We start from the raw sequence: 16,552 nt of genomic DNA, 5'->3' as shown, positions 1-16,552 counted from the left end.
GAAAGCGCTACCTGTGTGCAATGACAGAATTATCCAGGTTGGTTTCTGTCATATAATAAAAGTAAGAAAAAGTCTTAAGGTTTCATATCCAACATTTGTTTTAATTTATACTGTTCAACAAAGTTTTTGTCAGAGGTGTTTATACTCGATGTATATGTAATTTTATGCAGATTATGAAAATGAAATCAAATTTCCTATCACCCACAGTTTTTTGGGTGACATGCAAATTTAGATTAGAATAAGAAGGGGGTGGGGTCTGCTGCTTGCTTCGACTCTGCTTGCATGGTTGTGCAGACATGAAATACAATTGATGCATATGATAAACTACTAAGATGAGCTTAAAAATTTGTACCCCTCCCCCAATATTGTCAGGGTTATTAAGTCGAGAAGAATGACATGGGCGGGATATGTAGCGCGCATGGATGGGACAAGAGGTATGCACCGGGTATTGGTTGGGAAGCCTGAGGGGAAGAGACCGCTGGGGGACCTAGACATAGATGGGAGGATAATGTCAGGCGGGATCTATGGGAGATTGGAGTTGAAGGAGACTGGATTTTGTTGGCCCAGGACAGGGTCCGCTGGATGGCTTTGGTTAATTCGGTGATGGACCTTCGGGTTCGGTAGGCCATCTAGTTAGTTAGTTAGATAAACTACTAAGGAAACATCAAGGGATGTGTCTTTAGGCTTAATTTTATTTCTTGGCAAATACATAAATGGTATACATTACTGAAACAAGCTCTGGCTACTTAACTGAAGCATAGTTATGATAAATCCTACACGCGGTATATAAAAATTTAACATTACATTTTAGTTAAACCATATTTTAAAAAATAACTGCTGATTTGCCCATTCACTGGACTTACAAAGGGTTTACATGGATTTTATAGCGCTCTGTACTACAGAATAACTAAATAATTTAACACATTACAAATTATTAACAAAGTATAAATATGTAGTTTCCATTACTTGATATTTATTTATAAGTTTGAAGGAATAGGATTATTTCTTTATGTTGCCGAGGATTACATCCCCTGCAGTACAACAGATCCAACAACCTGGAAGAGAATAACAACTAGGACAGAAGATCTATAATAAAAGCTCACTGTACGTTCTGAATAGTAGTACAAGCAAATCTAAGGAGAGTATTATTTTCCTTAAATATCTAGTTAAACACTGAATGATCCCTCACATGGCATCTTAGTCATGCGACATGATACAGGTAAACCTCAATTTGCGCCGCTTCAGAATAACGCTGCTTTTGAAACCAGCAAGTCAAAAAGCGAAAAAAATATATTTTACTATTATTTATAACGTTTTACAATGTTTCTCGTACTGATAAAACAGTCAATGCAACAGGCTACGAGAGTAAGTGCAACGCAAGAAATTACTGTTGCTATGGGTGGATGACATGAATCGAAAAAACATTCCCTTGACTGAAATTGCTATCACGGATAAGGCAAAGACAATTTTTGAGGAACTTAAGTCGTCAATGTTTGGGTGCCGGGAACGCATGTCATTGACTTCCCATTGATTTATATTATAAAAAGTTTCAATTTACGCTGATTCCATTTACGCCGGTTCGTCCAGGAACGCATCTCCAGCGTAAATCGAGGTTTACCTGTATTCCTTTGTGCTTGAAATGGACAAAAAATGTGTTTATGGAACACTTTATACATGTGGACCACTCAGTAGAAACCTTTCTGAAAATCCCAGTCCTCCAGAGACATATCATTTCTTATATTCAACCCCCTTTATATACAAATGAAAAATGAAGATTGTACCTTTTTAAGAGGATAAAATACAGCCACAGTCTTCTACATTAAGGATAATTAAATAATTTTGTCAGATTTTTCCAATGAATTTATGAAGCATAGGGGTAGTTATTTTCTGTGAACATTTAATGTGAAAGTAAAAGGAAAATGCCCAGGAGGGAGCAACATTTTATGAAAGATGTCACATGGAAGGAAGGACGCAAAACGAGTAAGGAAGAACTGTGGGAAGACAGAAATAGATGGATAGACCTGGTTTCAGATGGCTCACATAAAGCAGGAATATCTTACGAAGAAGAAGAGTTTCAGTGAACAGTTTTTAAGCCAGGACTTATCATAATTTGCTATAGCTACAGTACATTCGGATAAATTAATCCGTATTCAGCTTAACAGAATGAGAGATTTAAACCCACCTCTCCTGTTGAATGAAATAGTTCCCTATCAATTCATCCTTTGATGATCTGTCAACTGCAATTTTTCATTCAAGTATCGGTCAAATAATGAAATGTCTTCAAGACGATAGTCTCCAATCTCCACAGAATCTCTAGAACTTAGAGAGAAAACTTGCAGGGTTTAATGATTTAAAAATGTAATTTTTATAGCTGTATTTTGTCCTCTTAAAGTCAGGTTCAACAGCAACAAGCGTATCAACAAATCTTCCAAGAAAGGAAAATATTGCACAAAACATATAAGCAGGTACTAGATCTGTCCAAAATTAATGTAATAAGAATAAAGAACTACCTATTAGAAAATACAAATGCTTAATTAAAAAGTTTTACTAACAATATACCTGAGCCGGTGTAGCTCAGTCGGTATAGTGACTGGCTACGGACTGGGTGACCGGGGTTCGATCCCCGACGGAGGATCTTTCCTCTAGCCTCTGCGTCCAGACCGGCTCTGGGGCCAACCCGGCCTCCTATCCGATGGGTACCGGGGTCCTTTCCCAGGGGTAAAGCGAGGCCGGGGTTTAATGCCAACCACTCAGCCCTATCTAGTGCCGAGGTCAAGAATGAGTAGGAGCTATACCTTATCTCCCCCCAAGCACCTACATGGCGTATAGTGGGACAGCTTTACTTTACTTTAACACTATACCTATACAACACTTACTTAGCACTAATGATTACAGACTTATAAATATTGAAACATCTGCCAGAACTCATAAATTTATTATCCACCTTTCACAAAAATAGGAACGACACTTGAGTAATCCCAGTAGACTGTCTGTTCTATATTCAACAGTATAAAGTGTATGTTTCAATGTAAGATTTGAGGTTTTCACAGCGGTGAGTATGAAGATTTCTGTCTTCCGGGTCCTTGCGCTGTGTAGTCTTTGTAGATGAATCACCCTGATGACGGAGGCAGTATTACCTCTGAAATGTTGGTGAACATCAACCAGACTACACAGCGCAACAACCCAGAAGACAGAAATCTTCATGTATGTTTCAACTCGCCTATCCATTTCAAGCACTGGGCATTTCTTCCTGTGTCCATTGTAGGCAAGAATATGAGCATTTCTAAGAGTTCTTTGTGAATTCAAGGCAACATATTAAAACCCTGTTTCTCTGCACAGGGCTCAGGGTCATACTGGCACCAACTGAAGTATGTACACATATGTAAGTTGAATACTGTGGGACTTTTAAGTTGTACCAGGGTAATAACAAAACAAATTATAGAAAATGCCTATAATAAGATAACATCACATTGGCAAGAATTTAAATCGGTAGTCATACAGATTCACCAGAGCAGCAAATACATTTTGGTCAAAACAGCATTAAAACGTGCAGCTGCCATGATATAACAGGACTGAGCATATATAAAAAGAATGTAATATAAGCAACTGTATGGAACATCCATAATATTTATTGTTTAAAATATACGAGAACGTTCACTACTAGTAAGAGCAGTTATTTATTAAGCTTTGTCATGGCAGTGGTGTAAAGTAACAAAGATATGGTTGAATCTATAAGCTTCCCAATTTGGAATCTTTTAAAAATCCGTGGCGTAACAGCCCTCTGAGAGCCAAAGCTGACTAGCTGGCTGCTGGCCTCACGTTCACATGCCTAAGCAGAGGTGAACGATCATCCAACCAGATATAGGGTGACGTGTGGTCAGCACGACGAACCCCCAGCCATTGCTAGTTTCCATGACCGGATTACACTACTCATTGTAGCTCCCCAATTTCCTCACGATGCTGGGTTAGCACTGGTCCCATACACTGGTCGAAAGCTCATGAGAAAATTTCTTCTCCCCTGAGACTCGAACCAGAGCGTATTCCGCGTCGCCGGTCCGAAGTATGATGCCTCAGACCGCGCGGCTATGGTGCGGGACCAATTTGGAATCTTTAATTCTTATAATTATGTGAAAAAGCATGCAATGGTAGGCAAACTATACATGGAGAATCCGTAAGTTTCCACATGCTGAAGCAGAAAATAGATTAGTACACTTCTGTTTACGATATGAAGCCAATGTACGCACTGAGTTTAGTTTGAGATTCATAGTAAATAAAAAGCAATGACTGCTAAACTCACCAACCAACATTATATGCCTTCTGGTTGCTTAATTTGAGACTAATTTTGGAAACTTTATCACCATCATTTAAATTAACCAAAGGCCCATAATTCATCCAAATACTAGGCCCACTTCATTCCCATAAAATACAAATGTACACAAATAAGGACCTCTAATTCCATTCATACTTTCCTAGTGAATTCACCGCTAAAGATATTGAAATGTCCAATGGTTAACAGTTAATACTGATCAATATAATATAACTTAATATTTATGATTTTTAAAAAGAGACTGCAAAGTAAGCTTACATTACATAAGTAAGACAGTATAGGGGATGGACATTCTGTGGAGCCTTGCAATAAAAGTAGCAGCTTATTATATGTATATATATATATATACTGAACATTTATGATAAAACTGTCTAAAATATAAAAATTAACAACTATATCCCATCTGGCTGACTCCAAAGATAGCACAGAATGGTGTTAAATCAACAATAACCTGCAGACTGAAGCTTCCTACCAAGTGTCAGAATATACGACTCCTAAATATGTGGACTGAGAGAGTATGTAACATTTAAAGTCTATTGCTACAATAAAGGACACGTAGTGAACAGGAAATGGCAATCACTGTCATACAATTATAGAACATGGAATGGAGTAGTTACTGTACACTTAAAAGCAAATAAAATTATGCTTTCTTAAGTACTAAAGAATTAGTCATGCTGCCCATAAAATATACAAAGAAAATAAAAGCAAAATCTGTCATCTAGAGTTTCCATTTTATGAAATTGTAGAACGACAATTTGCATGTCATATGTGCGATAAAAGCTTTTTCTTCTTTCCTTCTCAAAATTTTTATCACAGATATTTCCGTCACATGTCTAGAGTCTTTGGTCTGACTAGAATATCGTCTCCATCGACGCCAATCCCGCCTTCTTCATCGTCCCTAGCGTCGTCATGCTGTAGCTCGGATCAGTCGATCTTCCGTCCGGCATCACCGCAGAGTTCCTCCATCCCACTCTTTCTAGAATGGATCACAGAGTTAAGACAACCATTAACATGAAACCTTTACCTGTTGCATACTCAAATAAGGTGCAACAAAATATATGGATTAGAAACAGCAGCATGGCTAGTAATTACCACTAAAAAGATATCGAAGTGTTTTTAGGCTTTTATATTTCTTTAATACAAAACCAACAATTTCATCTTAATTGTACATAATTTTCCATAATTGTACAGCAACCTGTACTTAGGAATAGCCAGAACTATTGAAACAAATAACTTACGGAAGACAACAGGTAAAGGCAACTTCAGTTTAACTGAAAAATGATATTAGAAGCACTGAAAAAAAGCTAAAAGTAACATGAACCTTCCCTCATGTAGTTGGTTTTTACTGACTTTTGAGTAGTGATAATACTGTGACATATTGATAATGGCTAGTCCATTAACAAAATTCAATTCAATTATTTATTATTAGTGTGCTGTATCAACAGCCAGAAGTCACCCCCATCTAGTGCCGAGGTCAAGAAAGAGAGGAGCTATACCTCCACTCACCCCAAGCGCCTGTATGGCACGTAGTGGGACAAACTTTACTTTTACTATCTAAATATATTGTCAGAACCCACAATAAGATTACCTTTAATTTCTTACTTACCTTTGTCCTTCCATATACTAATTACAGTGAATGGTAAAACTTAATCATTATATTTTTGTTTGTGTGGAGAAATACAGCAGTGAATAAGAAAAAATTACCTCTCTTTTCATGCAATTATGTATTACATACAGAAACCAGTATGACAGTCATACTGTTCAGAGTAGAGCACACATTATTTTGAACTCATTCATTGTTACAGTTCCTGATGCCCACAAGTGCAAAGGATTGTCACACGAACCTGTGTTTATCTTCATTTTTCCAGCTGCTGACCGCAATATGTGGTGGTGGTAGGAAGGACCTGAGAGACTGAACTAGCTGAATCGTGTCCACAAGAGCTGTATGAACAGGACAGTAAATATCCTTCAGTTACAACCAAGAACTTCCTTATCTATCCTCAGATTTTTAAAAGTAATTAAGAAGTAAGGTAAGACCAAAGCTGTGAATTAAGTTGTATTACACTAGTCCCAAACATGCTGCAAACTTTTTGCAGTTGTGACTTGTCTTTTGCATTATTTACATTATGCTATCCATCTCTTGGGGATATTCATATATGAAATGCTAATTTATTTTAAAAAATGACCCAATTTGCTGCTTTTGATTACTGTTCCTAAAACAAGCCATAAAACAGTCATTTTATATGGTATTCTGCAACTAGATGATACTGCAAAATTGTACCCCAAAAACTGTATCTGAAGCAAAACAATAATTTGATTTGTGGTTTAAATTCCATACATCAGGCCCAAGGTAAAACACATAATAGACTGGAAGTCAAATCACTGAATATGTTTTAATGAGCATAATATGTTTTGAAAGGATATGGGAGGGTTCTGTGTTTTAACATGACCAGGAAAAATAGCAGCTATTTTTATTTATACCCTTGTACAGTAAATAAATATAAGTTCTCTAGTTTGTAAGTTCAACCTTTTGAGAGTTTGATGGGTATGAATATGTGTCAAAAATTATGTGTTGAGATTTCACAGACTAGAAATAGCTCTATTAAAATCTCTGTCTCAAGTTCTTCTTCTTCTTATTCATGACTTCTCCATGGAAGGGACCACAAATGAGAAAACAGAATGCATTCTGCTGTCAAAACTTTAATTATACTCTGCAAAAGAGCACATGTAGATGGAGACAGGACAAAGCTCATATGCACATTTTTGTAACTAGTTACAAACATGCTATTAACTGTTTAACTAAAATCTATGTCCACAACCTAGCAAGATTTCCAATAATTTCAGCAACATGCAATTTTATTGAGGGTCTGTAGTACAAGTACTGATTCAGACACAATATCTCCCCCTGTATATACAAGAAAACTGCACAAATAACCTGTTTTTGTTTTCAAACAAAGGAAAATATTACATTCCATTATATAAAATGAACTTTTAATTCATATCTGATGAAAGATTGAGGCTTCCTCTTTCAGGAGGTACCATCAAAATTTCAATTGTTATATCAGTCTTAACATGAGAGAAGGATGTTACCTCTAGGTCTATTAATGTGGTCTGAGGTCCATACTAAGGATGGAGACCAACCATGCAAAGGATACTACTTTCAGCAACCATTCTAAAGGCATGGTACGTACGATGATTTCTCTGACAAACAATTTATGCGTAAGTGAATTCTTATTCAATATTTTCAGTACATTCCTTCCAAAAAGAAATTGGCTCTGGCTCCCATTACCTTTCGTATGAAACTATGAGACTTTAAATAAAAGTTATATTAATTTGTACAGGCTCTTCTTTTATGATTTTATATTTTTATATTAGTGATTTGTAAAAATTTATGACGTGTACATGATAAGAATTATTCAGCTAATTTAATTGTATCCTTAAGAGAGGGTTAGTGTAGAATCAAGTGCAAGATTTGAAGAAATTGATATGTGCACTATTTAAATGGGGCATAAGAATAATCATTACCCAGCTTCATATAAATTCTACTATAAGGAACATTCTTAAGTCTTTAAAGCCCACTGGTAACTGTATGTCCTACCTGCTTCAACAGTCATGAACTCTTCATTTTGTATTTATGGGTTTCATATGATTCCCAGTGTAAAGAGGTATTATATCCTTAATCTCCATCAACAAACTGGTTCTTGTAATGAGAAGTGATGTTTACTCTTAGAGGTACATTCTGAATTCTTAAATATTGTTTAGACGAGCTTCAGATTCAAAGGGTACAGAAACCTCAGTATTTAAAATGCTTGTTAAATCCTCTTTCTTTAAGGCTTAAGTATAAGCATATGGAAAATTATAGTTATTATGTATAACTATTAAGATTACCCAGAACAACCAGGTGACATATACAGGCAGCCAGACAAAGTTACACAGACTGTGAAGGCTCTTTGTACAAACAGTAAGGGTCTTCTGAATGTCAGTTGTATACCAGAAATATAATATTTTCCTTATGTGATAAACTATATATGTAACACACTTTCTGCACGTGCATAGGAAACAAAATGTCTGTAGCTTAATGTGTATAACCTGTAAGCTGATTACTTTAAAGACTGGTCGCATTACTGAGTAAAGTTTCTTGTAATGCTGTGACTGAAGATATGTCAGAAATTCAGTGTGATGTGACGTGGTGTTATTGGAATAATTTCCACACTGAAATAATTCAGTACCCATATTGTTTTTCTAAAATGTTCTCCCATTTAGACTACATACAAAGCAATACTCCATAGCTTCTCTTACTACAGAGTTTAGTATTACTCCATTATTTTTAAAGCTTATTAATATTTGTAGTTCTGTACTATAAAAGGACCTACCAATCTTATACCCTGTCATATATCTATCTTTTAACACTGCAGATTTCTCAAAATGACTGTGAGCTTACTCTAGCCACATTGTTTTGAAATTAAATACATTATTAATTCTACTGTATATATAATTAACTACTTATTTAACCACTGATCTAACTTACTTTCTGCTAAGAGAACCTGAAAATTCAGTATGACCCAGTTCTCAACCATTTACATCTAGAACACTTTCTGAAAGATTTTCATCAAAATTATGTATAGATTTCTTGTTTTCCTTATCTAAGTTATACTCATATGTCTGAACTACCTAATAATTCTGAAACTTCACATAACCATTTCTAACTTGAGCTACATATTGGTTTATTTGGGTCAGTTAATCTTACTAAGTTAATTCAATTTATAATTAGTTATGGAATGACCCACTACATGTTCAATTACATCACCTCCAATAAAAATAATCTAAACAGGGCATATAGTATAAGTGAATTCTGAAACACACAAGGCGTGATTTGTATCTGTAGTAAATCAGCAAATAAGGTATGTAAAATCACAATTGCAAATTGTAAAATATGTGTACTACATCGGAGTAAACAATTTCACATGTTTCAATTCCAGTGCAGTAGACTTTTAACTAAAAGTTCAGAGACCCCGATGAATAAGCAGGCAACAGCAACTGGGGCAGGGGGGATACAAAGTAATGTTGGGGAGCCTTCTAGTTGAAATCTAGCTTCTGATAACATTCAGAGTATGGATGGAGAGGGATATGTCTTCACGCATTCAAAATTCTGATTACATAATGGGCATAAAAAACTTTCAAAATCTTACAGCGCTAGTTTAAATAAAAAATTCTATTTTATTGCATTGCCTTTATTCCTGTGCAATTTACCATCAATACAAATTTCTAAGCCACTCATTAAATTATCACAATTCCTATTTTTATGCATTCCCTTGTGGGATACACCCACGGCTACTGTAATTTGTACCATGCATAAGAAATACCTATTCTCTGTTCTTGAACAAAAAGTAAGCTGTAAATGTAGGTACATACTTTTCTGTAGTGCTTCTGATTGTTTTCCATAAGGTTTGCACATAGCTGGGCGGACACAGGTCTTCATGCGAGACATATTCTTCATTATCTCAGCAAATGCTCGGACAATTTTCTCTTGACCAACTGACAAAGAAATGACAAATTCTAAACAAATATAACATTGCCCATGGAGAATAATTTCTACATCTGCAACCTAGTGCTAGAATTCACAAACATATTTTATGGTTTTTTGTAGGCCTGAGTTGGGGTCCACTACAAATGTTCATTTTGTGCCACGATTCTGTTATAGTGGGAGCCCACTTCTAACTATTTAAGCTGCTTTCATTATTGAACATGATATTACATGTGGACATTGTAAACTGATTCTGCATCAAGAAAAAACAAGGTTTCTGAGTTTTTAAAATGTTGTTTATGTTTCTTCATCTAGCATTGTTTCCTTCTCATCAGGTCAATGGACATCTTCTTCTTCTAGCATCTTTGACCTTATGTCGATCAATGGGTGAAAACTGTCTCATCTCTTCTTTACACAATTTTTCTATTTTGGTTTCTTGCCAGCTTTCTATTCTTTGTGTTCTAGTACCTGGCTGAACTACCTATTTTGGTCATCCCATGGACAAAAAGAAATGAAGTAAAAGGTGCAATAACAATGAACGTATAATACAAAAGCAGACACTGCATACCAAGTACACAGAATGAATCAGTAGAATGACTGCACTGTACTCATGAAGTAAATGAACATTACAATATACTGAACTGATCTTCAATAGAAATAATATTTTGTTCCTTGATATAATGCTACTGGTTTGCAAGGCATATTTGCAGTAACACTAATTCTCATCTCTAGTATAAAAAACTGCCAAGCAATACTGTATTATCCTATGTTACACTGTCCAATAGTGATGGAATTGCCTACAACTACAGTACCCTGAGCATGAAGATGGTTCTTGAAACATTGGTGTTTTATCCATTTAACCACCTTACGTGGCTGGTAGTCCGAGAAGAATTCTTTATGTCCAAAGTACAGAGTTAATGCTAACATTGTAATCATTCTCATGTCCTGAACACTCACCTTCTGAGGTTGAAGGAATTCGCTTATCACTGTCATTAGCCCAGGCACCATTGTGCAGAACAAGAAGATCCTGTAAGACAGAAAGTTATCCATAGGAATACGTACATAATTCTCAGGCATTTGAATTGTTTTCTATTACTCTACAATCTTTCCCAAAGTATTCTGCCTTGCCGTTTCATTTCTGTCAAAGTGTTTGATGTAGTTTATTTCATTATATTGTTTCATTAATTTGTTACACACCACTTGCTAGATTTATATCGCATGACAATAACGTATGAACCGCAGGATTGATGGAACAGGGTTAACATCAGCTGAAATATACTTCAGCAGGGCACATACTATTTAGCCATGAAAGATGTGAATCTGACATTTAATTTAAAAAAGAGAAAATTCTACAATAGACATGCTTTTGACAACTCTTTTGAAAGACACATTCTTGTTCATAATATCAAAGAGCCCAACACTGCCCAGTACTCAGAACAGATTAATAATGATGATGGTTTCATTGGCCAAGGAGGTGAGGTCAACTATATTGTTTTGTATCTTCAGTGTTTATGTGTATCTATGTAATGTAGCAATTTTGAACTTCTGCACTTGCATGAGCATGATCCAAATTGACAATGTTTACATTTAGAGGGAAGAAGTGAATGTTGTGAAAAGGATGGTTACGAAGCTGTTGACAGATGGATGTTTCTATTTCCTTTTTCAATTCACTCATGTACATCTTATCGCATGTAGTACATACTATCAGTACAGTAACAATTGTTACATTACAGAAATGAGAAATAAGCCACTAATTAATAATTATGAATCAGTGAATTATTTATTAACTACTGGTATATGAAAATATAAATGGATGCAACTTGTATTATAAAACTTATACAAAGGGATGCCTCTAAAGGTGGCAACTGACTTGTAACATTTGCCTGTAATGTAACGTGTTACAAATCGAGCATTACACAAGTGAAGATAGCGAACGGAGCCGCTCACGCTCGCGGGCGCTCCATCGTGTTGTCGGTTTTTTCGCAAATCCCTTTGAGTGTTACATTACAAGTCAGTCAGTCAGTCGAGCGGCATCATAACGAGCATTCACGAGTTCTTTAAATAACAGTAGCGTATTAAATGAAACAAAGATAACACAACCTCCATGTCCGACATATTGAATGAAATGAATGGAGCACACACGAGCACAGTCGAGCCGAGCGTTCAAAACGAGCATTCGATGTGCCTCACCAGTTGTGGTGTAATGTAATATGCTCGCCGCGAATGTTACATTACGAGTAAATGTTACAAGTCAGTCGCCACCTTAACAGATGCCATAAATGAAATCTAGCATGTGCAAATGACACAAAAAGACATGGAAAAGGAATAATGTTTATAGCTTATTTAATGGCCCTGTCAAAGCCGAGAATATATATAACACTGAGAAAAAAATACAGAACAGACAGCTCCTGCCTGCATTACAAACTGCTAACTGCGGACCCCATTGTTAAATAAAGCACAAATAAATAATACCATCAAGAAAACCAGAAAGATACACCATGAAATCAATAAAACTCTAGGGCAATAAATTGGAAACTGGCAGCATTCTGCAACCCAGTGATTATAACATGAAACAGCAAAGTAGCTTTCAAATGAGCGAGCATACTACATACTGGCTTATGTAAATACATAGAATATCAAGACTATGGGGTCAAGAATCCCCTTTATTTCAGTATAGTGAATGGAAGAGCCCGAAACTGAGTATGTTGTGAGGACTAATTGCACAATATAGTAAATGGCCCTTTCTCTTTAACTAAACCAACTGACACCTCCATGTCATGTTTGGACATGCTAGAAAATTTATGGCTCTTAGGAGGAAGCCTTGCAAACAACAATCATTTTCCAACAAGATAAAAGGATAAATTTTAGGGTAAATTAATTTTACTTCGTATTTACTTTTACTGTCTTACTTCACATCAATAAAATAAACATTATATTGTATTTATTTATTAAGAATATAATTGGGAATGTGACTAAAACTGCTTGTCTACTAGATAAGTGTAAGATTTGAAATGCTAAATAAGAAACATAAAGGAATACCATAAAACTTTACTTTCTCAAGAAATTACTATGTAATTACCTTATTTGCACTGGACAGCCCCTCCAGGTTCTCAAGATTTGACCGAAGAAAATCTGTAAGCTTGTGATCAGTAGATGGGGCTGATCCAGGTTGCTCATAGTGCTGCTGCTTCTGCTGTTTGTGTGCAGGCTCACCAATTGGTCGCCCAGACTTATCAGGCATCTGCTGTGCACGATTTGGTGTGGACACTGATGTGGGTGGTTTGTCTGGAGTTAGGCCTGTCAGATCCACTGGTCCTGTACCAGCACCACTTGCACCATGGTGGTGCAAAGGCAACCCTTGCTGGGCATGAGAGAGTGGCACACTGAAGTCACCTGTAGGTCCTCCACTCGGGTATGCCCCACCTCGAAGCATCCCACTTGCATCTGGAGCCACTCCTAACTGGGCTGAGCCTGCATTTGAATACATTTGTGTCCCCATCTTCAAGCCTTTTCTTCCTGTTGGCATTTCACATAACTTTCATCAGCTAAAATATTTTGTAGTAAAAGGGAATTAAATATTAGGCTCATATTAATGTTTTTAAAGCTTAATTGATAATGCAGTCTTACATTATTTTATGACTGATGATTTCATTCATTTTTAAAGAGTTGAAAAATTTCTCTTAGACAAAGTATTGGGTATTCAGTCTGCTAGTATTATATTTAAATTGCAGGATGTTCAGTTACCAAATTTCCCAAGCCCATGATAAGGACACTTTATTTCAATATAGATATAACTTTTACTTCAGCATGAAATAGAAAATGGACAAAATATGACTTTTTGATAATTCTGTTGTCAAGTCTCCTCACCTCCAGACTCAGAAATGTATGTAGGCGCACTGAGATGTAGTGACTTTTGTGACAATTCAAGTTGGTTCTTGTAGTAGCGGCAGGCAGGATTAGGGCAATTCTGAACCACTTCTATGATGAATTCCTTCTCCATCCCAAAACATTCCCGGCCAATTGTGTAAGACTCCATTACCTATAACCAATCAATAGTCAGGTAGGTAAAATAATTCTGTTTTTATAATACTGAAGTACAATTGACAATTCACCGTATGAAAAGAGAATAAATAGTTACATACATGTTACAAGATACACTCTACAGATTACAAAGTAAGAATTACTAATATTCCACTTGGGGGGAAAATAAATGCAAGCAAATCTCTGAGTATCTCACAAATAGGTGAACAGGTAACATTTTAAAAAGTGTTTGCAAACTTTGAGTATGGTCTGGTCCAGCTCAAAGAAATGTGTAAATTATCACTGTCAACCTGCCTCACATGAATATCTCATTCTGGATGAATTCAATGTGATGACATTTAACAATGATTAAACTTTATTAACAATATTCAATATAAGGAAATATTTAATTCACAAATGTTGACTTTCACAAAGGTGTTTTTTCCTGTCTTTAAATTGTTTTTCACCATTAAACCACCCGATATGGCTGATAGCTGATTACAGTTTTTTCCTTTCTCCAAACAGAATGAAACTTTGTGGACTCTAACGTGTAGTGTTGTATCTCCTGCTTGGATAAATTCTGTTGGAATTTAATAAGTATCTGGTGATTTCCACCTTTTTAATGGCAAGTTAAACATAAAAATAAGAATGCTCAACTATATGCAACACAGTATGTATATATATAGACTGAAGTAATTCATTCAGTTTCTCAGTGTGGAAGTGTAACATCTGAAATCTGTGCTGGATTATTCTCCTCACATTACCTGCAGAACTACTTTCCAAATTAAAAAAATACAGATAAAACATTAAGTCAAAATATTAGCTTATTCACATGTTTGAATGAGTACCTTACATGTGACATTTCAACAAAGGAAATACAATGACCAAGTGAATGACTGCATGTCTCTGAAGTTGAGGCGTTACAATAACATAAGACATGATTTCTTGCAATAGCATGAACATTAAAAGTGTAAGACACTACTTCTGGACTTAAAACTAAGACATGGGTATGTCTCAAAATACAAAATATCAGAGAAGGTAGAGATGAAATCAATTAAGTGAAGGTTCACTGTTGAAAAAAAGAAAACCCATGTTTCACCAATAATTGATCAATTATAAATTTACACATTTAACACAATGTCTGGAATCACTGAAGTATAACCAATCTCATTTTCATATTATTAGTACTTTTTAATATTATTTAATAAAGTGATTTTATATGTATTGAAATTATGTACATAGAAAAGCATCTAGTAAGTATCTATTTATAAAACAGCAACTTACTGCTCTGATAGTGCCTTCTAGTCCCAGATGAAGGCCATGTGGTCCATTCATATGCTTTAACATGACAGCATTAGCAAAATGTTCATATGGAAGAATTATCTTTCCATTTTCTCTCAAAATAAGTCTTCCTTGGCTATCTAGTGCTACTCTTGAGGCCATCATTCTGCAAAAACAATATTTCCAGCAATGTTTATGCACAATTTTATGCCCATTTCAAATTCAGTACTCTTGTGTATCATACAATGATATAGGAACAACACATACTATGTAGGATTTGAGGGTTTCACAGCAGTGAGTCTGAAGATGGCTGTCTTCTGGGTTGTTGCACTGTGTAGCAGGGCCCCAATGATGGAGGTGGCAAGGACCTCTGAAATACCGGTAAACTTCTACCAGACTACATGCCACAACAACCCAGAAGGCAGCCATCTTCAACACACACTGCACCTAATTCAAATAACTGAATACTGCGCTGAGATATTATGATGGCCCATTTTATCCCTGAACTTACTGTAGATATGCAGCACTAGGCAACATGGAAGCTTCTTTTAACTCAGTAAAGCATTGCAGGAGCTCAACTGAAGGATTCCAGCCCTTATTTTGAAGATATAATTGTAGCAACATATATAACTTCTCTGTAACATAACCAGTTCCAGGGAATGGTGGACCCATTTCTGTCTGAATCCCTTTTGCAACAATATTCTTCATTGTTTCTGTAAGATCCATTGCAATGATGTAAAATGACTTGTGAATGTCAGAATTATTGTTCCTGAAACAAGACCACAGTTCACCACCAAGACGAACCATTTTAAGGGTTATAAACATATCTATTTAATACCATATTTCATCACCAAGCTGAACCATTTTATTATAAACATATCTATAGAAAAGGCAGTAAGGCTCAGAGATTCTGTAGTTCAAATTTGTATGGCATTCTTTTCAATACGTGATTTAAAGTAAACTACATTGGTCCAAATAGTGTTTTAATAAATACAGGGCACTAGACACTAATATGTGTTAAAAATTTATGTTGTTTTGACTACAAAATAAAGCTTCGCTTGACAACAGTCTACTGCTGCCTATTCCCATCCGCTTGATAGGCATGTGGTTTTGCGGACTTACCCCGGTTTAGATAAGAATATTTAAATGAGATGATAATCAGTGTATTTAGGATGACCAGTTGCGTCTTGTTACCATGGCAACAGGTGAATTGTCTTCGGAAATGGAGCGTAAAGATGTCTTTTGAACTGTTCCCTCTCCGTATAAGGAACAGCTGATTGATATATCGAATGCCCTACTTGATTCTATTCGATACCTTGGGCGCAAGCGCATGTCAATCGATTATAGAAGCGTCACTTCCGTAACGCGTAATCTGAGCAGGACTGGAAGTTAGTTACTTT

General features: G+C 35.9%; 2 protein-coding genes across 10 annotated transcripts in view; one reads left to right on the top strand and one right to left on the bottom strand.

The window, feature by feature from the left end:
* The window catches only part of LOC110829107 (protein-L-histidine N-pros-methyltransferase), a 174,798-nt gene extending 161,896 nt beyond the window's left edge, over nt 1-12,902 (top strand). For 2 of the 4 annotated variants that reach the window (XM_022062489.2, XM_087353319.1), the window contains one exon: nt 6,196-12,902. The gene's annotated coding sequence lies outside the window, so the exon portion shown is untranslated. Of the gene's footprint in view, nt 1-3,339; nt 3,383-6,132 lie in introns of all 4 variants that reach the window. The other 2 variants (XR_015536304.1, XM_087353320.1) reach the window with 2 other exon arrangements.
* Nucleotides 673-16,466, bottom strand: LOC110829103 (uncharacterized). Of its 6 annotated transcripts, none has more exons than XM_022062479.2 (9): nt 16,275-16,466; nt 15,664-15,921; nt 15,156-15,318; nt 13,719-13,890; nt 12,931-13,367; nt 10,809-10,878; nt 9,740-9,862; nt 6,172-6,268; nt 673-5,303 (listed from the first exon to the last, which is right to left on the bottom strand). In XM_022062479.2, exons 2-9 carry the CDS (start codon nt 15,876-15,878, stop codon nt 5,252-5,254), a joined length of 1,329 nt encoding a protein of 442 aa, XP_021918171.1. In that variant the 5' UTR covers nt 15,879-15,921; nt 16,275-16,466; the 3' UTR covers nt 673-5,251. The 6 variants fall into 6 exon arrangements, with proteins under 6 accessions (XP_021918171.1, XP_021918169.1, XP_021918170.1 ...); XM_022062477.2 differs by having other exon boundaries at nt 673-5,299; XM_022062478.2 differs by having other exon boundaries at nt 673-5,299; nt 15,664-15,865.
* Between the last annotated feature and the right edge of the window lie 86 nt (nt 16,467-16,552).

This window comes from Zootermopsis nevadensis, unplaced genomic scaffold, assembly GCF_977971745.1.
Source record: "Zootermopsis nevadensis isolate Lab colony 2312 unplaced genomic scaffold, Znev_1.0 Znev_ptg000022l, whole genome shotgun sequence".
In the NCBI taxonomy this organism is placed as follows: Eukaryota; Metazoa; Arthropoda; class Insecta; order Blattodea; family Termopsidae; genus Zootermopsis; species Zootermopsis nevadensis.
This window is presented reverse-complemented; position numbering and strand designations above follow the sequence as displayed.

Bases quoted from the DNA above. Each gene is read 5' to 3' on its own strand.
- LOC110829103 (XM_022062477.2), bottom strand. From the start codon at position 15,878: ATGGATCTTACAGAAACAATGAAGAATATTGTTGCAAAAGGGATTCAG. The intron at 13,891-15,155 runs GTAAGTTGCTGT...GATTGGTTATAG, and splicing joins TAGAAGGCACTATCAGAGCA to GTAATGGAGTCTTACACAAT. The intron at 13,368-13,718 runs GTGAGGAGACTT...AAATGCCAACAG, and splicing joins ATACATTTCTGAGTCTGGAG to GAAGAAAAGGCTTGAAGATG.